We start from the raw sequence: 25,723 nt of genomic DNA on the forward strand, positions 1-25,723 counted from the left end.
GATCGAGCTTAATATCATGTCAAGCCAGCATTACGTTTGATCCATTGGTTTGATAGTCTCGAATCAAGCTAAAATTAATTCGAGATTATAATAGACCTGAATCAAGCTCGTTTGTAGCTTAACCTAATGTTTGATTGATTCAAAGATTGGAAAATAAATAATATTTAATCAGGAAAAAAATATAAACTTACAAATATTAAGAATACTATGAAATATATTATTACTCCACAAAATATGATAACTATGAGATTTGCAATATTTCTCTTTTAGAGCTGAAAAATTTCTTCTATGCAGACAGGTGGCTGATTTAAAATTATTGTGACAAGATGGATCTCATACGCTAGATTTTTTTTTCGTTCTAGAAAATTAAAGGTCCAAAAAAATGGCTTAAGGTATCCAACGTAAGGGGTAGTGTTATACTATATAAGTATCGAGGTTGTTAATAAGTTTGAAGGGTTCTGAAGTCCTTCTATAACTTTGTTCGGGGATAGTTGATTCTCTTCCATCTATGTGCATAACAGCAGCACTAAAGTTTGATCATTACAATCTATCACGTGCTTTTAAGAGATTCTCATTCTTTCTTATATTCTAATCCATGCCCTCACATGTGTATGTATAACAATAAATATGACAAGTTTGTTTTCGATTAAATAAAATGTAATGGTTGTTATAAATTGAAAAAAATAAAGTACAATACTCTTATGATTAGTGAAGAACTTCAATAACTTTCTTTATTATTTATCTTTTTTAAAAAAAAATATTTTTACAGAAAAAATTGAAAAGAATGCACTAGACTAATTTGAGTATTAAAATACGTTGAAATAGAAGAAAAATAAAATTAATAAATTTATGTATATCCTTCTAAATATATGAAATTGCAGAAATATTATTGTAAAATTGTTATTTACATATATATCCTTATCAATGTTTCTTTTTGAATGTATACTTGTTAAGAATGTTTTAATTATTTCAATTTAAATCGTTAATTTTTTTAATGATGTTAGATAGTGTAGATATATACGGCCTTCAAACAATATTTATTTATACAAAATAAATATTTTATGATGATGCATATGTAAATATTATTTTTGGAAGGATATTTACGCCAATCTAAATATGCAGAGGGTATGTATGTAAAAAAAAAAAAAAAAACTTGTATTCAGCAAATTGTTGACACCGAAAGCTCCTATATGAAGGACTTCAGAGTAATTTAATGTAATCCAGGAATTTCCACAGTAATTCCTCCACCAGCCTTAACCTTTCGAGCTCCGGTAGACGCCCATCCGGGCTTCGACCTCTCTCCTCCTCCCTCCGGCCCACCCACCACTAACTCTCGGTTCGTTCGATCGATTCCCTCGTGGCTCTTGTAATGGCGAAGCCCTCCAAACAAATCATCCAGGGATTCCAAAAGCTCTGTTTCCACGAAATCCATCCTAAGCCTTTGCCCCAGGACCCCATTTTTGTTGGCCAGTCTAGGTTCTTCAATTCCAGGCATCTGATATCCAATCTGTCCTCCAATCATCCGTCGCCCTCGGAAATCTGGAGAAGAGCTTATTTTGGTGAGGTTTTCTCCAAACCCGCATTTCAGAAGGGTATCTTTTCTCGTTTGATCTCCCCGAAGTTCAATGCGTACCCTCCACAACTCAATAGCTTCAGCAGGAACTGCTCCTATGGGAATTTCCCATCTGGATTTTCGAATTCGAGGCATATGAGCTCCGGAATCCCTATCAAGTTGCCATCTTTTTCTCCTGGGATCAAGGGGCTTGGCAGGATCAATGAGAATGAGTTGAAGTACAGGTTTTTCTCATTTAAGAGTTTCAAGTATGTCAAATTTAATGGCAATTTTGGGAAATCGGTGGTCGACAAGCCGTTATCTGCTGTTACATCGGCTTTCTCGCGGTATCGCGAGGCAGTAGGCTTGCAAGTTGAGGCATTTTGGAAGAGAAATTACTTGGCTCTTATGGGGGCTGGTGCGGTAGTCGTCTGCATTGCACTTTGGAGAATCATGTTTGGAGTTGCAAGCACTTTTGTGGGGCTTTCAGAAGGCATGGCGAAGTATGGGTTCCTCGCTTTGGCAACTGCCATGGTAGCTTTTGCTGTGAGTACTTCGTTTGTCATATTGTGTTACCGAAAGTGTTGAAACAATATCAATTATACATTTATGCATATTTTTCCTTGTTAGAGAACATTAACGGCATGGTACGCTTAAATTCTCACAGCCAATGAATGTATTGAAGACTTGAAAGAAATATGCTTCGTATATAAGCTTGATACAAAGAAGTCTAACGAACATGTGGATTTCTATGTGTATACAATCCATGATTTTTCTTTGATATAGAGGAATATATAGATGGATAAAGTGATTGAGGAACTCTACACAATGATGGATAATTTTTGTTATTGTGAGAAGAGTCTAAAATGAGATTTGATATCATGTACAGTTAATATGAGTCAGGGGTGGTCTCTTATTGTCCCATGTTGTTTACTTTGATAGTCTAGGTGTTCAGCAAAAGATCATACTGCTACAGTAAAATGGCTTCACTGGAATATATATTGAAGCTTGAATTAAGAGCATCACTCAGTACAATTTGACTTGAAGATACTGTTGGTCTATTTTCTTCGCTCAGTATTGTGATATTTCATCTACAAGGCAAAAAAGTGATGAACTATTTGGTGATTTTTTTTTAGGGGTGAGAAGGTGATAAAGGTGAATGTGTCAGGGTTTCCGTTACAGTAATCTTTTGGTATGGTTAAATTTAGGAACATTATCTTCCTCTTTTCTTTGTTTCTTTCTTTGTTTTTCCTGATCTCAATGGGTTAACTTTAAGCTTGGGGATGGGAGTCCTCTTACATTGTTTCAGTTTTCTGCAAGCATGGTGCATTCATTGTAATTTGGAGAAAAAGAAATTGGATCTACTTCAACCATTCACATTTCAGGCTTTGAAATATTGCCTTGAGAGGAGAGGCAGGAAAAGTAAGACATCTTACTGAGCTGATAGATCACTGATTGCTCTCAGTGCAATTGCAGTGGATGATGTCTCTCCTGATTACAAGCTATGGTGTCATCAATTATTTAAGGGCTGGTGCTGCTGGGCGTATCAGCCGCAGCCTAGCGCATGTGTCAAGATTTGCTGACATAAAGAAACAGAAAAAAGGACCTAACATTCTCGAAATTTAAAAACATTTTAAGAAATAATAAATGGGTGTTGTACCGGCCTGCACCAAGTGCTAGTACTGGATTGGTATGGGCCAATAGTTGCAATCTCATGTGACCTTATGCTATTTCTGTAAAGAATATATTATCGTTGTCGGTACTCATGTTGATTGCATGATAATTGTATGATACTAACCATTTTTCTTTATTCCTAATTATCTTCATAGTGGCTACTACTTTTTTGCTTATTCAAAAAAAAAAGGGTTGGGCTAGACCAAATGACTCGGCCAACAAGAGCTGTTGAAGACTTTTGCTTATCATTCTTGAGTGTCATCTATCAACCAAAGCTGAAAACACATTCCAGGGTTGATAACAGTTCAAGTAATCACCCCTACTGGCATGTGATGTGCATGACAATTGTTTCAAGCTTCTGGTGTCTCAACTTCTGATTTTTATGTTGGGCCTCTAATACTGGAAGCTTGATTGATGACTTTGGTGTTAAAAACGGCAAACTAATAGGGCCAAACAATGGTGCAACTCCTTTGGGGTCAAGTTTGGATTACATGATGACTAATCACAGGTCAAGATGAGACCTCACCGCAAAGACCTGAGGGAAAGGTGATATGTGAGCTAGTATGTTGAGGGCTCTTTAGCCATTATTAGCATGCTTGTCATCGATATCAGGCACACTTTCTGGAACTTAAGTACCCACACATTTGTTAATACAATTTGCACAAGTGTCTCCCTTTGTCTCATTCCTGTACCACATCCTTTAACCACTTCTTTGCATATAATTTGTAGAAACATCTCTCTTTCTATTATTGTCTCCCTTACTCGAAAGGCCTAATACAATGAGCCTGTTATATAGGTTTTAACATTCAACTCAAAACCAGTATATAAATGCTGAATTTGATTCTAAGTTAAAGTGAACATGATGATGGTCTCCATGGATGTTTGCACAATGTGAATTATCACTTGCTTGTGTTTGACTGCAGAGTCATAATGCTCAGTATGTTTCTTTTCTTTTTCCTCCACTTTCATACCTCCTCATGACATTTCTTTCCTCCAGAATTTTCTTATTTGGTTATTTCTTCCCTAACTTTTCTTATTTGGCTTAGTTGAGTTGAGTTGAATTGTAGATTTTATCGACCTTCTTAGCAAGAATTTGGGTACATATTGCATTTAAAGAATGAAATACAATACCAACATATTGAAAGGCTAGTATAGCATGGCTTCCTTAGCTCATGTCTAAGCTTTGGGCGATGACCTAACCTTGTTCAACCCCCTTCATGGACTCAATGACTAGTAAATGCCAGAGACTACCCCAACTTCATCAAAAACTCAAAAGTGCCAGTAGTTCTGGATGGCTCACTGATATCAAACTTTAATGGAAGTGGATGTACGTTGTATGCTAACATATTAATCAATCATAAATATTTCTCCCTTAGTTCTAAGGAATATTGGTCACATTATTTGCTGGAGATCTCCAAGGATGATTGGCTCTCTTTCAGATCTCCAAAATCAAAAGGAAGATATGCTCCCTGGACCCACTCATCATATGCCCATTTCCTTCCATTTTCATTTGTACTTTTATCATTATACACTGGTCTACCTGATGCATGGTTTCTGCATTATTTGAATTCTCAATTTATCTTAAATTGTTGTGCCAACTTGCCAAGCTGGTAAAGTCTTTCGATGTTGATACAAATCCCACCTTCACTATATTTCATGATCTCAATGAAATTCTGATGGCCTTTGCCCATCTTTCTTCTCAAAAAAAAAAAATCTGCATACCAATTAAGTATCTGGAGCATTGGCAACTCTTTGTCTTCTTATTTCTTTGCTTTTAGTATGGATGGTTTAGCTTGCGTGGTACATGAACTTACTTAATAGTGTACATGACAAATTTATTCATTTCTCCTTCTATTCTCATTGTTGAGGAACACTGTCTTATAAGCAATATGCAATCTGATGGGATTCGTGATTCTTTTAAAATTACTTATGTTAGAGGTTTATACTGTTTTTGGTAGATCCAAATTTGATTACTTTAAAGTAACTTTCCAAGGAATATGCTAGGCCTTCTCATTGTGTAATAGTGGTTAAGTATTTTGATATTTCCTAGGCATCAAAAATTTGAGCCTTCAAGTACCAGTATAAATGCAAGAAAAAAATATTTTTGTTACATGGAAGAAACCTAGGGTTTCTCGATCTTATAGAAGTATGAATGAACAAATTTATGCAGGCCTTTCTGTGTAACACCTTGAGATGATGAGATGTAAATTCTAGATTTCTGGATGCAAATATTTCATTTCCCGATAGCAGCATGACACCAGCATTTATTTAAGTTTCTTCTTGCTTTTTCTAGGGTATGTATCTTCGTTCAAGATTTACTATCAATCCGGACAAAATTTACAGAATGGCAATGAGAAAGTTGAACACATCTGCTGGGATTCTCGAGGTGATGGGTGCCCCTCTAACTGGGACAGATGCGAGAGCATATGTTATGTCTGGAGGTGGACCTAAACTAAAGAACTTTAAGCTTAAGTTTGGTGACGCACGGTGTTTCCTCATTTTCCCCATCAAAGGATTTGAAAGGAGGGGACTCGTAAGTGTTGAGGTCAAGAAAAAAAAAGGCCAGGTAACTTGATGCATCCCTCTAACACTTTACAGAAAATAATCTATTAATATTTAGAATTTCTGCCACCGAACTTCTATTTACAACCATTTAAGCAGACTATCAAATCCATCTGACTGTTTAAGTTATGAATCTTATTTATCTTGAGACATTACCAAATAATAGTAAATCTATGAATCAATGAGAAGTTAGATTTTAAATGTCTTTGATTTGGTTAGGCAGGCATTTGTTTCCATTGCCTGCTCATTGGGACCTCTATTCTGTTGCCTATTGTTGCACACTGATTATACTTCTTTACAGAGGTTAATTTTAAAGGGAATATGGATCCCACGTGGAGGGTCTAGACTGATATATAGATGCATATTCCTTAGTATTGCTCTTTCTGTCCTTTATTTTTTTCATATGCCTTAAAATGGACAAGGAATCACCAAATATGATTATTTTACTAAAGAGTGCATTAAGATTTTAAAGAGATGGGTGTGGATATTTTAAACTTTAAGGAAGCTCGTTTAAGTCTTTCATCATCTTTATCAAGTGTTTCGCAAAAGTGGGAGGCAGGTGGTGGTTGCATTGGAAGGGATTCAGTTTAGACAAACAATTTCTGACTAGTGCCAGTTGAACCTGTATCATACGCTACAAAGTACTGGTCATCCATTCAATGAAGAGATTGCCTGTAAAATATTCGAGTTCTCTATGTTTAGTTGTATAATAACATTTTAACCTGAAATTAATATATTTTGGTGCAGTACGACATGAAACTACTTGCAGTTGATATACCAATGGCATCAGGGCCTGATCAGCGGCTGTTTCTAATTGGGGATGAGCAAGAATACCAAGTTGGTGGGGGGTTGATATCTGAACTAAGGGACCCCATAGTAAAAGCAATGGCTGCAGAAAAGGAGTTTGAAGATCTTGATCAAAAGGAGGAGGAAGAAGATGCAATTAGAGAGCAAGAGGAGGCAGAAAGAAGGCAGCATGAGGAGAAAGAAAGAGCACTTGAAGAGGAAGAAAGAAAACAGCGTGAGGCCAAGATGCTAGAGAAAGGTAGTTCGTAGAAGTGATGGGTGTCTTTTGATTCTTTTTGTGCCCTTCTTTTTTCTTTTCTTTTCCCAGGTATGAAACAGCAACATTCTCCTTTGGGAGAGAACAGAATGTCGGATCGTATCACAAAAGCTTAGGCCGGAGGAGTTTGAAAGGGTTTTTTTTTTTTTTCTTATCCTTATCCTTGTCATTAAGACAATGATCTTGTCACTCATGAGGCATTAAATCATTCAAAGCTTTAAATAAGTTTGGTCACCTAATATTGTGCTTTTTTCGACTTCTTAAGCTTTTCATGTTTTCACGCAATCCTGAATAAAGATATAGCATTAACCTCACCATGAATCTAAATCTTCAGCGGTAAAAAATAGAGAATGTTTTGTTCTGCATGGTGCTATATCGTGTTTTCTTTCTTGTGATTTCATGATCTGATCAATCCAAGTTGTATGTGCCCGTGTGATACAAGTGGCGCAGCACCAGCTAACAATGACAACGGCAGGGGCGTAAGACGTGCGAACCTGCAGATAAGGTACAAGCATCATGAATATTCTTTCATGTAACAGAAATATTCAGAGGTGAGTAAAATTCATGTGAACAGGCAACATAGCATTGAGTTTATGTTTGGGATTGATTATTTTTTATTATTTTTGTGTCTAATCTTCATTAGGATCTAGAGAGCCAAACAAGCTTGCAATATTGACATCTCGACCCCACTGATACTACTAGTCTTTTCTTGTCTATGGTTTCTGTTCTATCCTGCAAGCAAATCTGCTACTGTTTGCTTCACTGGCTGTGCATAAATTTAACATGGCATCTAAAACATTTGAGAATGCACATTTGGTGAAAATAAATACAAGATAAACTTTTTGCAAGACAAAAGGCATTAAGATAAGCGTCTCTCTGCCTCTACACAATTATGTTTTCCTTTTGAAACTCCAGACATTATTGGCAGTCTTGTCTCACTCTGCATAACAAGGTGAAAGGCAATTGCTTGGTCTGTTCTTTGTAGCGGCCGTGTATATTTAATTTGTGATACCTCTTGTAATCATACTCCAAGTCTGACCAATCATGTAGTTGTTTATTAAAAATAATCCCTCGATCTTGACATTCTTTGGAGCTAATTTGCTCCCGGAGCACATATATTTGGAAAAATTTCACTGAAGGATTTTCTTCATTCAATCTTAACTATAAATATACCAGCTGCATCGTCTGAAAGAATCTATTTGCTCCTGCAGAGCAGAAATTTGGAATCACTTGGCTTTGAACCTTCTTAATTTGATCTTTAACTATTAATAGCTGCATCAACCGAGAGGTTTTCTTTAAATGGTTTCAACAGAAAAGTATTTGATTCCAATGTTCGGGAATCACAAGCAATAGATAATTTTTTTCCTCAAGTTCTATCAGTGATCAAAGCATCTCAAGCAAAACTACTGATACAGCAAAGCATCTGACTGATGATCTGTCTCCTTTTCCGCAAAGGCAAGGATTTTGAGGGTCCTTATTTCCACAATGGGCCATTCCTGAACTCGCCAACGAGCAAGGCGATATGGCAATATGGGCACAAGGGATCTCCTATTACAGATAAAAAGGCCAATATGGGCAAATCAGGTGGCAATCTTTCCAAAAACATGCTTTGGGATCTGCAAGAAAATGATCGTATAGTATTTATTAAAGAAAAATGAACAACGAAAAGAAAACAGGGAGAAAATTGTGCCACACATTTCAATATCAATGAATTCTTCTGAGTAATAAAAATAGTCACAGTATCACTTCAAGATACCAAAATTCAAAATGCAATGCACATCAAAATTCATGCCAACAGACTGCTATTGGAAGCTAATTTTATTAAATCTTCATATAAGAAAGTCGGATAGGCACTTTTAAATTTTCAGAACTTCAAAGAGAACAAATCACCAGAGGTGAGAGTTGGGTTAAGAGCTGAATCTGATGGACAACGGAGCATGAATTGCTTGCTAAAAAATATCAGTCATTAAATTTGTCTGTGCCCCTTGCACATCCAATAGATTTGAAATTTGTGTTGTTTGTCACAGACATCACTAATAAATGGCAATGCCAGGACATACCTCAGGCAGTTTCTGTCTGAAAACAATATCCAGTCTTGCATCTAGAGTGTTCTTGCAGGCAATTCTCACATTGTGAAGCCAAATCAACACCACCAGAGCTATTAAAACTTGCAAGAATGAAGCACATGGCGATCCAGTCATCCCGCCACTTGGATTCGGATTGAGTTGGATGCAGGAAAAACTCTGAAGGATCGCACGGTAAAGCATTAGAAAGAATATTGTAGAAGCCATTTGGAACATTGCTACAATTTGTTAGAAGCATGCCTCAAAGTGAAACATTCCATCCATCAAGGAGGCTCCAATGAAAGCTTATAAAAAAATTGCATCCTAGTATATTTTTTTAAATTGATTCCAAAAAAACCAGTCAAATCCAAATTCTCTAAAGCAATGAACTGTGCAAATGTAGTAGAAGGATATATTCTGCAAAAAATTAGAGGATATGGTTGTTACTTGATACATGTTTCTTTGGAATAAAAGAAGAAATGCTTAAGTGGTGGTAGCACAGCCATGAGCTTATCCTACTTCAGGACAGATAAAGATGCTGAGAGTTAGAATCTAGGAAAGAATTCTGCTCCTTGTTAGTGTCTAATTGTCTATTGGAATCTGAAAACCGAGAAGGGAATGGCCTTGGGTCTCAGCCTACCAAATCAAAAAGATTTTAGCAGATCCAGCTGAAGCCCGACCCGTTTCTAATATTTGGAAACAGATCAATGGGCTGGCTTGTTAGAATCCTTAACCTTGGATTGGACCCTCCTTGGAGAATTTTCTTTTGCTTATTAAACTAAATAAGTAGATAGGTGGTGGATTCTCAAGATTGTAAGGTGGAGGGTTCACTCTATGCTGAAACTCTTAATGACATGATCACACCACCAACAAGGATTTTTCTTTTATTTGATGTACTATTTTAGCTCTTGATACTCTTATTAACCTCTTCAAGAATAGATTTAGATCTCTCACGATCGAACGTAAGAATAGATATGATAGTATTTCAATATGTTCTAAGCAGAGATGAATGAAAATAAAACCTGATTTTTCATATCATATTACATAATTAATATTTTCCCCTTGGAGAAATAAAAATCTCTACTAAGTATGTATGGAGTAACATTCACTTTTTTCACTCCTTATTTTACTCTTCATGAACCACTGAAAAGCCAAGCCAGCTCCAAGATTTTCTCTAGAAACTAGTGAGGAGCTGTAAGAAACCTATTCAACGTCAAGTTGAGATCATCATAACTTTTTACCATATATATTTCTCACAACTCTAAACTCTTTACATAGAGAGATATGCAGTCAGCTCCTTGCATGCTTCCAAGATATATACTGCAGAGTTCCATGCTACACATTCTAGCTGTTAGAAATCTGAAATCTAAAGCTAAAGAGATGAGTATCATGGAAATAATTTTATAATTAATGGCTTTTGGATAAGTGACCCTGTTTGGAAATGGGATAGGCAAAATAGGGATAAGAGAAGCTAATTCGCGGTGCAGTTTACACCGGCTTTACTAAGTATAAACCTTGTTTGGTATTTGGAAGAAAGGGATTATTCCATCTAATAATTATAATAATCTTGCTTGAATGTTTGGATGCAGACCAAGGATAACATAATACTGTTTGGATGTTTTTTGGAGATAAAGGTGATTTCTTCAGAAACCGGACAAGTTTGTCCTTCTAAACCCCACCATTCCTCGTTCATTGTATTAGTGAATGTGTTTGGATAATTTTTTGAGGTGATGAATTAGTTTAAATTATTAACTATAGTAGAATAATAATAACATGTTATATAATATTACTAATTTTTGAGTAATATTTACATAGCTATGATGTAACACAAATTGAGGGTAGTAATTAACTATCATTTTCTCCAATTATCCTTGGAGACCTTAGGTATAGATTACACTCGGTTTTGGGGTTAAGGGAGAGATGAAAACAGGGATAGACTTATCCTGCCCGACAGCTCAATGTGTTTGCCACTTATCCTAGGGATAGACAGGGATAAACCCCAAATTATGGGCTTGTTTGGTTTGCAGGAAAAGGAGAGAAAGTGTGGTCAACGGGAAAGTAATGAGATGCCTCTTGTTTGGTTGGAGTTTTCAAAGGAGAGAGATGAGAAAGTTGTATTTCCATGAGAATATGATTCCCATATTTTATGGGAAAGTAACTTTCCCATGAGGTGGGAATGGGAGGTTCTATATACACCCCCCCTATTGCTAAGGACACCCCCCAAAAACCAAAAAAAAAATACCCAAACTAACCTTTAGTGTAATTACCATATTGCCCTTGAAATTTTCTCAGTACACCCCCCCTTCCTCCTCACTGCCTCCTCCTCCTCCTCCTCCGCCTCACTGCCGCCTCCTCCCCTCCCCCTCCTCCTCACTGCCGCCTCCTCCTCCTCCTCCGCCTCCCCCATCACCCCTCCCCCTCCTCCTCCTCCTCCCCATCCCCCACCTCCCCGTCCTCCTCCTCCGCCTCCTCCTCCTCCTCCTCCGCCTCCCCCATCACCCCTCCGCCTCGTCTTCCTCCCCCCCTCCCCCCTGCGCCCGCTTCCTCCTCCTCCCTGAAAGAGTAGATGCCCTATAAGCCAATCATTTGATGGGTTTCTCTTTGTAATCCTCCAAATCATGTACTTTGACACTCGATATATATCAATAAAGGCATTGTGTTTCATCATTTGCTGCTTATCTATTTTATTATTGGATGATGAACCCCATAAATTAGGACATTGATTTTAGGGTTATGATGAGATTATACCAGTGAGACCTAAAATCCTAAAATCCTAATTTAGAATATTCCCAGTCAAATTGGTATATTGAGTCGGGGATCAATATTACCGGAAAGACTGGCACATCTTATGTATGCTCAATGTAGAGGGTGATTGATCTCACAATCACTTGTGTCAGACACTAATACAAAGATGTGGGTGCTCATTAGAGGAATGAGTTCACTGAAATGACCAGCCATGAGAACATCTTATGGATTCTTACTTAATTATCAAAAGATGGTTCTCATAGTGGGAGTTGTGCAAGTGATCCTTAGACCTGAGATCACCATGGTACCTTGTGCACTTGAAGCTATATTTTGGTTTACCCTCATTCACGACATTGCGTTGTGTACGGGGTATTCTGGATATGGTGGATTTTGTACGAAGGTTGTGAGTAGGTCAACAAGGAATCAGTCACTTCTAGTAAGAGAAGGTAACATCCTACTTACTCTAATCTTATGATGATTCACGAAGCCTTTGATCAAAGCAAAATGAATATTAGAAAGAGTTTCTAATGTTTCATTGTTTGAATTATCATATAAAAGATTGAGAGAGACATGAATAAGTGATTGAGTTTGATATTGATCCATACTCGAGCACTTATTCAGGATGTAGTATGACTGAGGGATTGAATTGCACAGTAACTTTCCACTGAAGGGTATGTTTGGATTTGTCCAATACATTCCTCATCTTCCGGGTAGACATGATACGTTGCTAGACGTCAATCATGTCTTGTGGGTTGATCGGATCAAAGAGTTTGATTAGATCAAAGCATCAGAAAGGTTCTGATTGCTAAGTCAGGTTTAGCACTAAATTGAACCTAAATTGGATTAGAGGTATTCTAATCAGGTTAGGTCAACTTGCACCTGCACCTACTGCTGGCTAAGATAAGGAACCCAATGGGTCACACACAAGGGAATTGATCAAGGGTCTAATTGGATTAGATCATGTTTGCAAGATGAACATGCTAGCACGTGTTGCAAACCCTAGCTCCTGATTCAAATTAAATTCGAATATGATTCTTAGATTTGGTTGATCTAATATGATTAGATCATGACCTAATATGGGTTAGCCAAGAGTTGAAACCCATTTGGCTTTAATTAGACCTGATTTGATTAGGTTTAATGTTTTCTTTAAGTTGGTTAAACCCAATTGGATTGGGTTTGATAGGGCCTTCACTTCTGGACCATTGGATCGCTTCCTGGATGAAGGATCTGGTCCACTGGTTGGCGCCTTCATCTGGACCATTGGATGGCTTCCTGGATGAAGGATCTGGTCCACTGGTTAGCGCCTGAATCTGGACCACTGGATGGCTCTCTGGATGAAAGATCTGGACCGTTGCTCAGCGCCTGAATCTGGACCACTGGATGGCTCTCTGGATGAAAGATCTGGACCGTTGCTCAGCGCCTGAATCTGGACCATCGGTGATGGCATCTTACTTCTGGACCATTGGATGGCACCCTGGATGATGATGTCTTGATCTGGACCATTAGATGGCACCTAGATCTGGACCATTGGCTTTGGTTCACTGCATTTGGGCCCTTGGATCATCAGAATTTAAGAGGGAGATGTGAGAAAGAAGTTGATACACCCTTCTCCTTAGCACCCCATCATGATGGGATGCATCTCTTGGCACATGCCTCATCATGATGAGGTGTGTGGATGGGATGCATCCCTTTATGATGCATCCCTCCATCTCTTATAAATAGGAGGTGCCTTGGGGTTCTAAAGATCATCCAAGAAAAAGCCTCTCCTTCTCTCTCCCTTATCCCTTCTTTCTTACAAGCCTCTCTCTTTTGTCCTAACCCAAGACAAGAGGGTCTTCTTTAGGACAAAAAGGCTAGTGAATGTTTTAGAGGTAGAAAGGAAGAAGTGAAGGAAAATCAGCCAATTAAATCCTTTGGAAGGATTGAACAATTAGAATCAAGTTTTGGTGGAGCTAGAGTCTTGAACCAATTCCTGTGTGGATCAACATCGAAGGGTGAACATTTGGGCACCTTAGGACATCTTCAGACATATTGGATATAGCGTGATAGGTATTCTTCTATACCAAGATTATATTTTCTACATTATTTGGTTATACTATTAAGGTGATCTTGGCTTATTAGGGTTTCATATAATGGGTTTTATAAGAAAATTTTATAATCCCGTATCTTCCGCTGCGCCCTAGGGCACTGGGAAACCCTAACAGTGGTATCAGAGCCACCCTTAATCAGTTTAACCAAATGATAATACATGCTATTATCTTGATGCTATGAGATAGCTAGGTTGTTTGTATGCATGATTAGTTTATGCTATGAGATAGTGTTATATTCATGTTGTAGCACAGTATAATTGCTAGTACTAAATTATAGAATATGCAATGAGACCAATATAGTAGTATGAAAACTTTGGGCTGACCCATTCTGGAACAATCGACTCAGTTGGTGTCTAGGAAGGAAGCCACAGGTGGTTACTTAATTAGGACCTCACTCTCTGAGTGAGGGGTGCCTCCCACCTGCTTTCCTGGCCAATTATTTGATTGTCCTTTATGGTTGAGCTTAATGTTAGTAAGATACTATTATTTGAAAGCCCTCACTAAATTCATAATTAAGTCGTAGTGTTAATTGCTTTAAGCTGAGCCATTCTGAATCAATTGACTAAGTTGGTGTCTAGGAAAGAGGCTACAGGTGGTTATTTAATTAGGACCTTACTAAGTAAGGAGAGCCTCCCATCTGCTTACCTGGCCAACTATTTGATTGACCTCCATGGAAAAGCTAATTGCTGATATAACACTATAAAGGTCCTTCCTTCATGCTTAGATATTATTATGTCAATATCTACGCTAGCTTGTTGTGATTCCCACAAGGCTAGTATTAGGGATTGATATTGTAATATCTTGGTGCATATGATGCATATGGCATATTTTAATATGTTGCCTTGTTGTGATTCCCACAAGGGCAGCATTATTCAAATATGACTGTATAAAAATGAAGGGTTTGACTTAACTAGACACAATAGTTTGTTGTGATTCCCACAAGACTATATGTGTGCTAGAGGACAGAATAAAGTTGGGAATTGCATGGGATACAATTGGAAAGAGTTTCCTACCTTTGAACTTATAAGGGCTTGTTGTGATTCCCACAAGGTCTTTTATAAGGAATTTGGATCTCAACCCCACTAAGAAAATTAGTATTTTCTCGTTCATCATACTTGAGGGTTATGACATTCGATAAAAATAGTGGGAGTAACAATTAGATAGAAGTCCTTGTCTGATTGAATACATGTCATCATGATTGGTCTGCTTATATTAGTGTTCTTTGTAATTATAGATTAATTCTGCAAAAATGGCATCTTCACTCTCACTTAGAGGTATCTTAGATACAAACAAATTGACTGGTCCCAACTATGTGGATTGGTTGAGAAATTTAAAGATTGTTCTCACACAAGAAAAACTTTCCTACATTCTTGAAACCCCTGACCTAGGGTCAGCAGGGGAAGATGCAACTGAGGAGGAATTGGCCACATATCGTATGTGGAAAAATGATAGTTTGACTGTCAAATGTATCATGCTTGCTTCTATGAATAATGAATTGCAGAGGCAGCATGATAGCATGGATACTCACTCCATACTCCTTAACTTAAAGGAGTTATATGGTGAGCAGAGCAGAACTGCTAGATATGAGATATCTAAACAGTTGTTCCGTGCTAGAATGATCGAGGGATCATCTGTGCAAGACCACTGTTTAAAGGTTATAGACTTAATCACTCGATTAAGTCAACTTGGTTTTGCTATGGACAGTGAGCTCAGTCAGGATTTGATCCTGCAATCACTACCCGACTCATTCTCGCAGTTTGTCGTGAATTATCACATGAACAAACTGAATTCCTCCCTGCCTGAGCTTCTAAATATGCTGAAAACAGCAGAGTCTCACATCAAGAAGGACAAGGGTCCGATCCTTCTTGTTGGTGAGAGCTCAAAGAAGAAGTCGGGCAACAAGGGTTCAAAGAAAAAACTAAACCCTAAGAGTCGCATCAAAAAGAAGAAGAGAAAGAAAATCTCTGGACCCGGTACCTGTTTCCACTGTGGCAAGACGGGGCATTGGAAAAGGAACTGCAAGAGCTTTCTTGCAAGTGTGAAGCCTGATGCAAGTGTTGCATCAAAAGGTATGTTTTTATTACATGCCAATATGACATTAAGTTCTTCTGATTCTAATTCATGGGTATTGGATACCGGTTGTGGTTTTCACATATGCAAATCTTTGTATGGACTGCAGAAAATTAGAAGTCTGAAGAAAGGTGACTTCGAGCTATATGGCGCTGGAGGAGAATCCATCCAGGCTGAAGCTGTTGGCACCTACATACTGGAGCTACCCTCCGGAAAGTTCTTGAAGCTAGAAGACTGTTATTTTATGCCAAAAATCATTAGAAATGTAATTTCAATTCCTTTGTTGCTTAAGAAAGGATTCGAAATAAATGGAAAGAGCAATGGTTGCTCTATTTCTTTATCTAATGAGTATTATTGTCATGGCACTATGGAAAATGGTCTTTTAGTATTATGTCTTAATAATGTTATGTTTCATATTGGCAAAGATAATAAAAGAAAAAGAGAAAATATTAATAATACCCTCCTCTGGCATTACCGATTAGGTCATATTAGTGAGACAAGGTTACATAAGTTGTATAAAGATAAATTCTTTGACCCTTATGATTTTGAATCATTAGGAACTTGTGAATCTTGTCTTATGGGTAAAATGACCAAGTCTCCATTCTCGGGACATGGAGAAAGGGCAAGTGAGTTGTTAGAACTCGTACACACTGATGTGTGCGGTCCTATGTCAACTCAAGCTAGAGATGGATACTCTTACTTCATCACATTTACTGATGACTTATCAAGGTTCGGTTTTGTGTATCTAATGAAACATAAATCCGAAGCCTTTGATAAATTTAAAGAGTATCAAAGTATGGTCGAAAAACAAACTGGAAAGTGTATTAAAATCCTTCGATCTGATCGAGGAGGAGAATACCTTTCTAGTGAATTTTTAGACTATCTTAAATTAAAGGGTATACTCTCTGAATGGACACCTCCATATACGCCACAATTAAATGGTGTAGCTGAAAGAAGGAATCGTACCTTATTAGATATGGTACGGTCCATGATGTGCTTCACAAATCTTCCAATTTTCTTTTGGGGACATGCCCTAGAAACTGCTGCATTACTATTAAATAGAGTACCATCTAAGTCTGTATCTAGCACTCCATATGAGATATGGAAAGGAAAGAAACCTAATCTTAAGTATCTTAAGATATGGGGTTGTCATGCTTATGTCAAAAGAAATTTTGGACATAAGCTAAGTGCTAGATCGGACAAATGTATATTTGTAGGTTATCCTAAAGACAGTTTAGGATATATCTTCTATGATCCTACCGAACAAAAGGTATTTGTTGCTAGGCATGCCACTTTCTTGGAAAAAGAGTTTTTCTTAGAAAAAGGCAAGGATAGAAGAATTGAACTTGATGAAGTTCAAGACCTACAAGGTGAGACACATAATAATCCTCAACCAGATGTACCCATGGAAGAGGTACAACCACTACACACTACTCCTCTCCGAAGGTTAGAAAGAGTGCGAAATGCACCTAAGAGGTATGGATTTATCATTGAGAATGATGAAGCCCACATCATTGATAACGATGACCCTCTGACCTATTCGGAAGCTGTCAAGAGTAGGGACTCTGACAGATGGCTAGACGCCATGAAATCCGAGATAGATTCTATGTATACAAACCAAGTGTGGACTTTGGTTGATGCACCTGAGGGAGTGATTCCAATAGGGTGCAAATGGGTATACAAGAAGAAGATAGGAGCTGATGGCCAAGTAGAAACCTACAAGGCCAGGCCAGTGGCAAAAGGTTTCAGGCAAAAACAAGGCATTGATTATGATGAAACTTTTTCGCCAGTAGCTATGCTCAAATCTATTCGGATTATCCTTGCTATAGCTGCATACTATGATTATGAGATATGGCAGATGGATGTCAAAACCGCCTTTCTTAATGGTCACCTTGAGGAAGAGGTTTATATGACACAGCCAGAGGGATTTGTCTCAAAAGGGAGAGCAAATCAAGTATGTAGGCTTAAGAAATCCATTTATGGATTAAAGCAGGCATCTAGGAGTTGGAACATCCATTTTGATATGATAGTCAAAGAGTTTGCCTTCATTAAAAATATAGATGAACCTTGTGTGTACAAGAAGACTAATGGGAGTGCTATTGTCTTCTTGATATTATATGTGGACGATATATTGGTCATTGGAAATGATGTTCCAATGATGCAATCGGTCAAGACTTGGTTATCAAAGAAATTTTCCATGAAAGACTTGGGTGAAGCATCCTATATACTTGGTATAAGGATCTATAGAGATAGATCTAAAAGGATGCTAGGTTTGTCCCAGTCTAGGTACATTGATAATGTGCTGAAGAGGTTCAGCATGGATGGAAGTAAGAAAGGTTTCTTACCCATAGGACATGGCATACAACTCTCTAGGAAGATGTCTCCTAAGACATCTGAAGAGAGGACTAGAATGAGTTCTATTCCCTATGCTTCAGCAGTAGGGTCGATCATGTATGCTATGTTATGTACCAGGCCTGATGTAGCTTATGCCTTAGGTATGGTAAGTAGATTTCAGGCAGATCCCGGGGAGGATCATTGGAAAATTGTGAAAAGCATTCTCAAATACTTGAGAAGGACTAGAGATGTTTTTCTGATTTATGGAGGATCAGAATTGAAACTAGAAGGTTATTCAGATTCTAGCTTTCAATCTGATCCAGATGATAGCAAGTCAATCTCTGGATATATCTTCACTTTGAATGGTGGAGCTGTGAGTTGGAAAAGTTCCAAACAGCAAACTGTAGCTGACTCAACCACTGAGGCAGAATACATAGCTGTTAGTGAAGCTGCTAAGGAAGCAGTCTGGATGAAGAAGTTCATCACAGAGCTGGGTGTAGTTCCTGAGATTGTCGGACCAGTCCCAGTTTATTGCGATAACACTGGAGCAGTTGCACAAGCTAAGGAACCAAGGTCTCATCATAGATCCAAGCACATTTTGAGACGCTTCCACCTTGTTCGAGAGATAATCGAAAGACAAGACGTCAAGATTGAACGAGTAGACACAAAGAACAATATAGCAGACCCATTTACTAAAGCTCTACCACAGCAGCAATTCAATCGTCACCTCGATTGTATGGGGTTAAAATATAAGGGCGATTGGCTTTAGTGCAAGTGGGAGATTGAAAGAGTAGATGCCCTATAAGCCAATCATTTGATGGGTTTCTCTTTGTAATCCTCCAAATCATGTACTTTGACACTCGATATATATCAATAAAGGCATTGTGTTTCATCATTTGCTGCTTATCTATTTTATTATTGGATGATGAACCCCATAAATTAGGACATTGATTTTAGGGTTATGATGAGATTATACCAGTGAGACCTAAAATCCTAAAATCCTAATTTAGAATATTCCCAGTCAAATTGGTATATTGAGTCGGGGATCAATATTACCGGAAAGACTGGCACATCTTATGTATGCTCAATGTAGAGGGTGATTGATCTCACAATCACTTGTGTCAGACACTAATACAAAGATGTGGGTGCTCATTAGAGGAATGAGTTCACTGAAATGACCAGCCATGAGAACATCTTATGGATTCTTACTTAATTATCAAAAGATGGTTCTCATAGTGGGAGTTGTGCAAGTGATCCTTAGACCTGAGATCACCATGGTACCTTGTGCACTTGAAGCTATATTTTGGTTTACCCTCATTCACGACATTGCGTTGTGTACGGGGTATTCTGGATATGGTGGATTTTGTACGAAGGTTGTGAGTAGGTCAACAAGGAATCAGTCACTTCTAGTAAGAGAAGGTAACATCCTACTTACTCTAATCTTATGATGATTCACGAAGCCTTTGATCAAAGCAAAATGAATATTAGAAAGAGTTTCTAATGTTTCATTGTTTGAATTATCATATAAAAGATTGAGAGAGACATGAATAAGTGATTGAGTTTGATATTGATCCATACTCGAGCACTTATTCAGGATGTAGTATGACTGAGGGATTGAATTGCACAGTAACTTTCCACTGAAGGGTATGTTTGGATTTGTCCAATACATTCCTCATCTTCCGGGTAGACATGATACGTTGCTAGACGTCAATCATGTCTTGTGGGTTGATCGGATCAAAGAGTTTGATTAGATCAAAGCATCAGAAAGGTTCTGATTGCTAAGTCAGGTTTAGCACTAAATTGAACCTAAATTGGATTAGAGGTATTCTAATCAGGTTAGGTCAACTTGCACCTGCACCTACTGCTGGCTAAGATAAGGAACCCAATGGGTCACACACAAGGGAATTGATCAAGGGTCTAATTGGATTAGATCATGTTTGCAAGATGAACATGCTAGCACGTATTGCAAACCCTAGCTCCTGATTCAAATTAAATTCGAATATGATTCTTAGATTTGGTTGATCTAATATGATTAGATCATGACCTAATATGGGTTAGCCAAGAGTTGAAACCCATTTGGCTTTAATTAGACCTGATTTGATTAGGTTTAATGTTTTCTTTAAGTTGGTTAAACCCAATTGGATTGGGTTTGATAGGGCCTTCACTTCTGGACCATTGGATCGCTTCCTGGATGAAGGATCTGGTCCACTGGTTGGCGCCTTCATCTGGACCATTGGATGGCTTCCTGGATGAAGGATCTGGTCCACTGGTTAGCGCCTGAATCTGGACCACTGGATGGCTCTCTGGATGAAAGATCTGGACCGTTGCTCAGCGCCTGAATCTGGACCACTGGATGGCTCTCTGGATGAAAGATCTGGACCGTTGCTCAGCGCCTGAATCTGGACCATCGGTGATGGCATCTTACTTCTGGACCATTGGATGGCACCCTGGATGATGATGTCTTGATCTGGACCATTAGATGGCACCTAGATCTGGACCATTGGCTTTGGTTCACTGCATTTGGGCCCTTGGATCATCAGAATTTAAGAGGGAGATGTGAGAAAGAAGTTGATACACCCTTCTCCTTAGCACCCCATCATGATGGGATGCATCTCTTGGCACATGCCTCATCATGATGAGGTGTGTGGATGGGATGCATCCCTTTATGATGCATCCCTCCATCTCTTATAAATAGGAGGTGCCTTGGGGTTCTAAAGATCATCCAAGAAAAAGCCTCTCCTTCTCTCTCCCTTATCCCTTCTTTCTTACAAGCCTCTCTCTTTTGTCCTAACCCAAGACAAGAGGGTCTTCTTTAGGACAAAAAGGCTAGTGAATGTTTTAGAGGTAGAAAGGAAGAAGTGAAGGAAAATCAGCCAATTAAATCCTTTGGAAGGATTGAACAATTAGAATCAAGTTTTGGTGGAGCTAGAGTCTTGAACCCATTCCTGTGTGGATCAACATCGAAGGGTGAACATTTGGGCACCTTAGGACATCTTCAGACATATTGGATATAGCGTGATAGGTATTCTTCTATACCAAGATTATATTTTCTACATTATTTGGTTATACTATTAAGGTGATCTTGGCTTATTAGGGTTTCATATAATGGGTTTTATAAGAAAATTTTATAATCCCGTATCTTCCGCTGCGCCCTAGGGCACTGGGAAACCCTAACACTCCCCATCCCCCACCTCCCCCCCCTCCTCCCCTCCACCTCCCCGTCCTCCCCCTCCACCTCCCCCTCCACCTCCCCGTCCTCCTCCTCCGCCTCCCCCCTCCTCCTCCGCCTCCCCCATCACCCCTCCCCCTCCTCCTCCTCCTCCCCATCCCCCACCTCCCCGTCCTCCTCCTCCGCCTCCTCCTCCTCCTCCTCCGCCTCCCCCATCACCCCTCCGCCTCGTCTTCCTCCCCCCCTCCCCCCTGCGCCCGCTTCCTCCCCCCCCCCTCCTCCCCTCCACCTCCCCGTCCTCCCCCTCCCCGTCCTCCCCCTCCACCTCCCCCTCCACCTCCCCGTCCTCCTCCTCCGCCTCCCCCCTCCTCCTCCGCCACCTCCTCTCACTCCTCTTCCCCCACCTCCCCGTCCTCCTTCCTCCTCCTCCCCATCCCCCACCTCCCCCTCCGCCTCCCCCCGCCTCCCCGTCCTCCTCTTCCGCCTCCCCCCTCCTCCTCCGCCGGCGAGGTGCTCGTTGCTCGGGAGATGGCCGGGGAGGTGCTTGAGGCGAGGTTTTTTGGGCGGAAGGGAGAAGCCGGCGGGTGTTTTGGAGGGGAAGAGCGGGGTGGGGGGGGGTTTGGGGGGTGTAGAGAGCAATTTAGGTGAGGGGGTGGGAAGGGTGGGGGGTAATTTAGGAATTTTTAATTTTTTAGGGGTGTCCTTAGCAAATGGGGGGGTGTAGAGAGTATTTAATTTTTTTAAATTTTTGGGGGGTGTCCTGAGCAATAGGGGGGGTGTATATAGAACCACCCGGTGGGAATCACTTCTTTTTTATTTTTTTTCCTAAAAGACCCTTCAGCATTAAAGAAGCATTAAAGACCTAATTTTTATTAAGGGCATAATAAGAATTATACATAATTTTTACAGGAAAATGGATGGTCAACTAAACATAAGCACTTTGGAAATTTGTCACTTTCTCATGGTCAACCAAACATGCCAAAAGTACTTTCCTAGGTATCCTCTTCCTAGGAATATGATTCCTATGGAGGAAAAATATTTCCTGCGAACCAAACGAGCCCTATAATCTCGGTTCCAAATGAGACTTTCAAATGTTATCTTGGATTTTACTTCCCCAAGCATGAAAGCATGATGGTCAGGGCTTCTTGTTTAAAATTTGTTCTATCATAAATTTGTTCCCTTTATCTGATGTTTATTTATGTGCCTACTTTTTCCACTGCAATTTATGATAGCTTGTGAGGGAGGAACTACTGTGTTGTGATGTCCATTTCATTTAGGGGGCCTATCTCCATCCATGAGTCCCCTGAAAACATGGACCTTTTCAGTGTCCAGGGATGCCGTGGCTGCCAAGGAATAGGCAAAGGTCAGCTATGAAGAATTAAGTATTCCTGACAGCATTTATTTAGATATTTATTTCTAACAAGGGAGAAAAGCCTTTGATCCAAGATGAATGTTTTCTCATGCCTTTCATGACAGGGATTCATAGGACCCACAGCAAAGTTGTCCAAAAGGTGAGGTTCTTATTATTTCTGCAAGAGGTACACCGGTTACATGAACAAATCTCTTGCTGTAAAGGGAACAAAGGTATGATAATAGGAGAGTATAAGCAAGCATCTTTAAAGCTCAATGCAAGTAATTGGGTTGAGTCTGGATAAGGGTTGGATAAGAGACTTAGCATGGTAAAAATCCATTTAAATCAGCTTTATAGATGTCTCTTGTTAAACCCATTTTGTTTCTGAAATGATTAAAAACTATCCTCATTTACCGCTTTAGTGCAGAAAATAATGCACATTTTCATCTTTTATCCCAAGGATAAGTATTATTTCAATAATCAACTATAGTGTTGCCGCCAGAATCCGGCTTATCCCAGGCGCCGAGCGAGAGAGATGCTGAAATACTAGGCAACGAACTCTTCCAGTCATGCAAGGCTACAATTCGGAACAATGAACTGCCATCGGAGTCTTGGCCGCAACCAGCCCTCTTGCCGGAGTGTGACTGACGGAAAACCCTCCAATGCCTAAGTTAGGATGTTCAGAAAATAGAGGAGGTTCTTGATGGTTTATTAGGATCTGTGAGCACTTACTTGAAAGGTCCTCTGAGAGTAGCTCGCCCCAAAATTCGAGCACATAAATCGAATACCCATTTAGCTGGCGTGATTGCAAAGGCTGCTCGAGATTTCGACCAATGTGTCGCTAACTATGGAGAGTCTTTAAAATTTGAAATTAGCTGCTCATTTTTGGGCTTGCCACATGGTGGATTTTAGTTGGTGATCCAAAAGCTTCATGGTGAGCTTTGGTTGGCCGGCCTTTTGTATGAGTTGTGGTCTGTTCCGAGATCTACCACTAGCCTCTCCCCTCCTCCCCTGCCCTCCCTATAAATAGGATGATAAATCGTTGGTCCAATTACAAAATTTTTTCTTCTCACTTTATCCCAAGGATAAGTATGGATAGTTACAGTAGATCCAAAGAATAGATATGAACGCAAGCTGTGAAATAAGGCATTCAATAATGAGACAGCAACCGTGGAGGCATGAGAGGACTGTGGTGGTTGGGACAAAAAATAATAGAAACAAAATATTTGAGAGAGAGAGGATTTATTTGGTGATAGGCTTCGGTATTTCCTCTACATAATCTTCTCCGTTGGCCCGCTGCAACAGCGTTATAGATCTCCATCACATGCTTGATGAGACACGAGTTACATGGTTTTCTTTTCCAAGGTAATTTGAGAAGCCCTTGGTGCAAACATGTCCTTGTTGAACAACATGATAAAGAACAAAAGCATCCATTTCAGCTCAATTTTCAATTATGAATGGAGAGCTGCAGCTAGCTTTCATCAATTAAATGCAGAATTACAAACATTTTAATCATGAGCCTTAGCATCAACATCGAACTCCATAGTAACAAACGAAACCTAATTTTAAGCTTACATTACATGATAGAAATGCCATCATCCATGTTTTAAATCCTCTTACAACGGACGAGAGCTACGTGCCAACCGGCTAATCCATGTCTCATACGCTATAGCCGATGAATTATTTCCCTTTTTTTTTGTGAAAATGGCATTTATATTACTCTAACGTGAGTACAACATGTCAAGTCAAAAAAAAAGAAGCAGAAACAGAGGACAGGGTATATCTGCAACACCCATCCATATAAACTCTCCAGCATGCCAAGCAATAAAGGATGCGACCCAATCCGCCGCACTGTTTGCCTTCCGATATACATGAGCTGCGTGAAAGAAATCTATTCCCTCGACCAATCTTCAAGTCTCACGAAGCAATGGATGACCGTCACCGGATCGATCTATCCCCCATAACCAATCAATAATTGTAGCAGAACCCTCTCGAGATATATCCTGTCATCTTTGTATACATACATTTGTATTATTCTCTACAACTTATATGTATTGTAGACAAGTTAATATTACAGAAGTATGAAATTCATTTTTATAAGCTCATTAAAATTCTTTTAATTATTAAAATGGTTTAATATCTGCATCTTCCCCAAATCCTCGGAGATCCATAGGGTTACCACCGATGCATCCCCCTAGGCCTATGCAAGAAGGATTGAATGCTTTGTCCACTTGAGCATGACTCGTCAAGATCTATTATGATCTTCTTTTCATGACAATTACATCGCATTCGATCCCATCTTATGGTCTCCCAAGTCCCTAACACCTTTTGTAGCTGTTGCCTTCCCCCTTACTTAAGAGAGAATCATAAGTTCGAAAGCAATCTACCTCTCTAGAATCACCGAGTGAATCCACGACTCAATCCATCTGTAGCAATGGGTAGTAAACCGCGTCTTATGAAATTAATAACCACCCTCCTAATGGAATTAGATTCTTATGCTCGAGCATTTAAATAATGTAAATAAGATAGTAACGACGGTGATAGCAACAGTAATATAAATAACAAGTACACTCTATTTTACCACCTTTATATATATATATATATATATTCAAATTTTGTCAACATCTAGATGATTAAATGAAGATAACCTTTCTCTCTCTCTTCTTTTTTTGAAAAGAGAGAGAGAGAGAGAGTATGTAAAGTGTTGGGGCTTCCAAATCTTCGATATTTCGGTTTTCGGAGCAAAACTGTGAATAGCCTGAATTGGCATGTGCTACGTGTGGCGTGAGCTGCGAGCCCATGTTGTCGTGCTCAAGGACAATTCGGCTATAGTTATTGGTTGAATTTAGCAGGGTGTGAAGGAGATGGGCGAGCACTACCCACTATTCAGAGATATCTAGGTTACGATCAGTGGTGGAATAGCACTGTAGGCAAAGCACGTGTATCGTGAGGCCAATGGGGCAGCAAATTCGGTGGCCTCATATGTGGCTAACTATTCTAGAAAGATCCTGTGGCTAGAAGAGAGGAGATTATTCAGTGCATGCTGGAAC

The 25,723-nt window shown here is 39.3% G+C and overlaps 1 protein-coding gene across 1 annotated transcript; it reads left to right on the plus strand.

Annotated features, from left to right (window-relative positions):
• The first annotated feature begins 1,228 nt into the window (after positions 1-1,228).
• On the plus strand, positions 1,229-7,090 carry LOC103722180. The gene is made up of 3 exons (XM_008812642.4): positions 1,229-2,098; positions 5,520-5,792; positions 6,536-7,090. Exons 1-3 carry the CDS (start codon positions 1,370-1,372, stop codon positions 6,842-6,844), a joined length of 1,311 nt encoding a protein of 436 aa, XP_008810864.2. The 5' UTR covers positions 1,229-1,369; the 3' UTR covers positions 6,845-7,090.
• The last annotated feature ends 18,633 nt before the right edge of the window (positions 7,091-25,723 follow it).

This window comes from Phoenix dactylifera, chromosome 13 (genome assembly GCF_009389715.1).
Source record: "Phoenix dactylifera cultivar Barhee BC4 chromosome 13, palm_55x_up_171113_PBpolish2nd_filt_p, whole genome shotgun sequence".
In the NCBI taxonomy this organism is placed as follows: Eukaryota; Viridiplantae; Streptophyta; class Magnoliopsida; order Arecales; family Arecaceae; genus Phoenix; species Phoenix dactylifera.

Excerpts from the sequence above, each read along its gene's own strand:
- LOC103722180 (XM_008812642.4), top strand. The coding sequence starts at position 1,370 with ATGGCGAAGCCCTCCAAACAAATCATCCAGGGATTCCAAAAGCTCTGT. Across the intron at positions 2,099-5,519 it reads CTGCCATGGTAGCTTTTGCT|GGTATGTATCTTCGTTCAAG; the intron begins GTGAGTACTTCG and ends TGCTTTTTCTAG. Across the intron at positions 5,793-6,535 it reads TCAAGAAAAAAAAAGGCCAG|TACGACATGAAACTACTTGC; the intron begins GTAACTTGATGC and ends ATTTTGGTGCAG.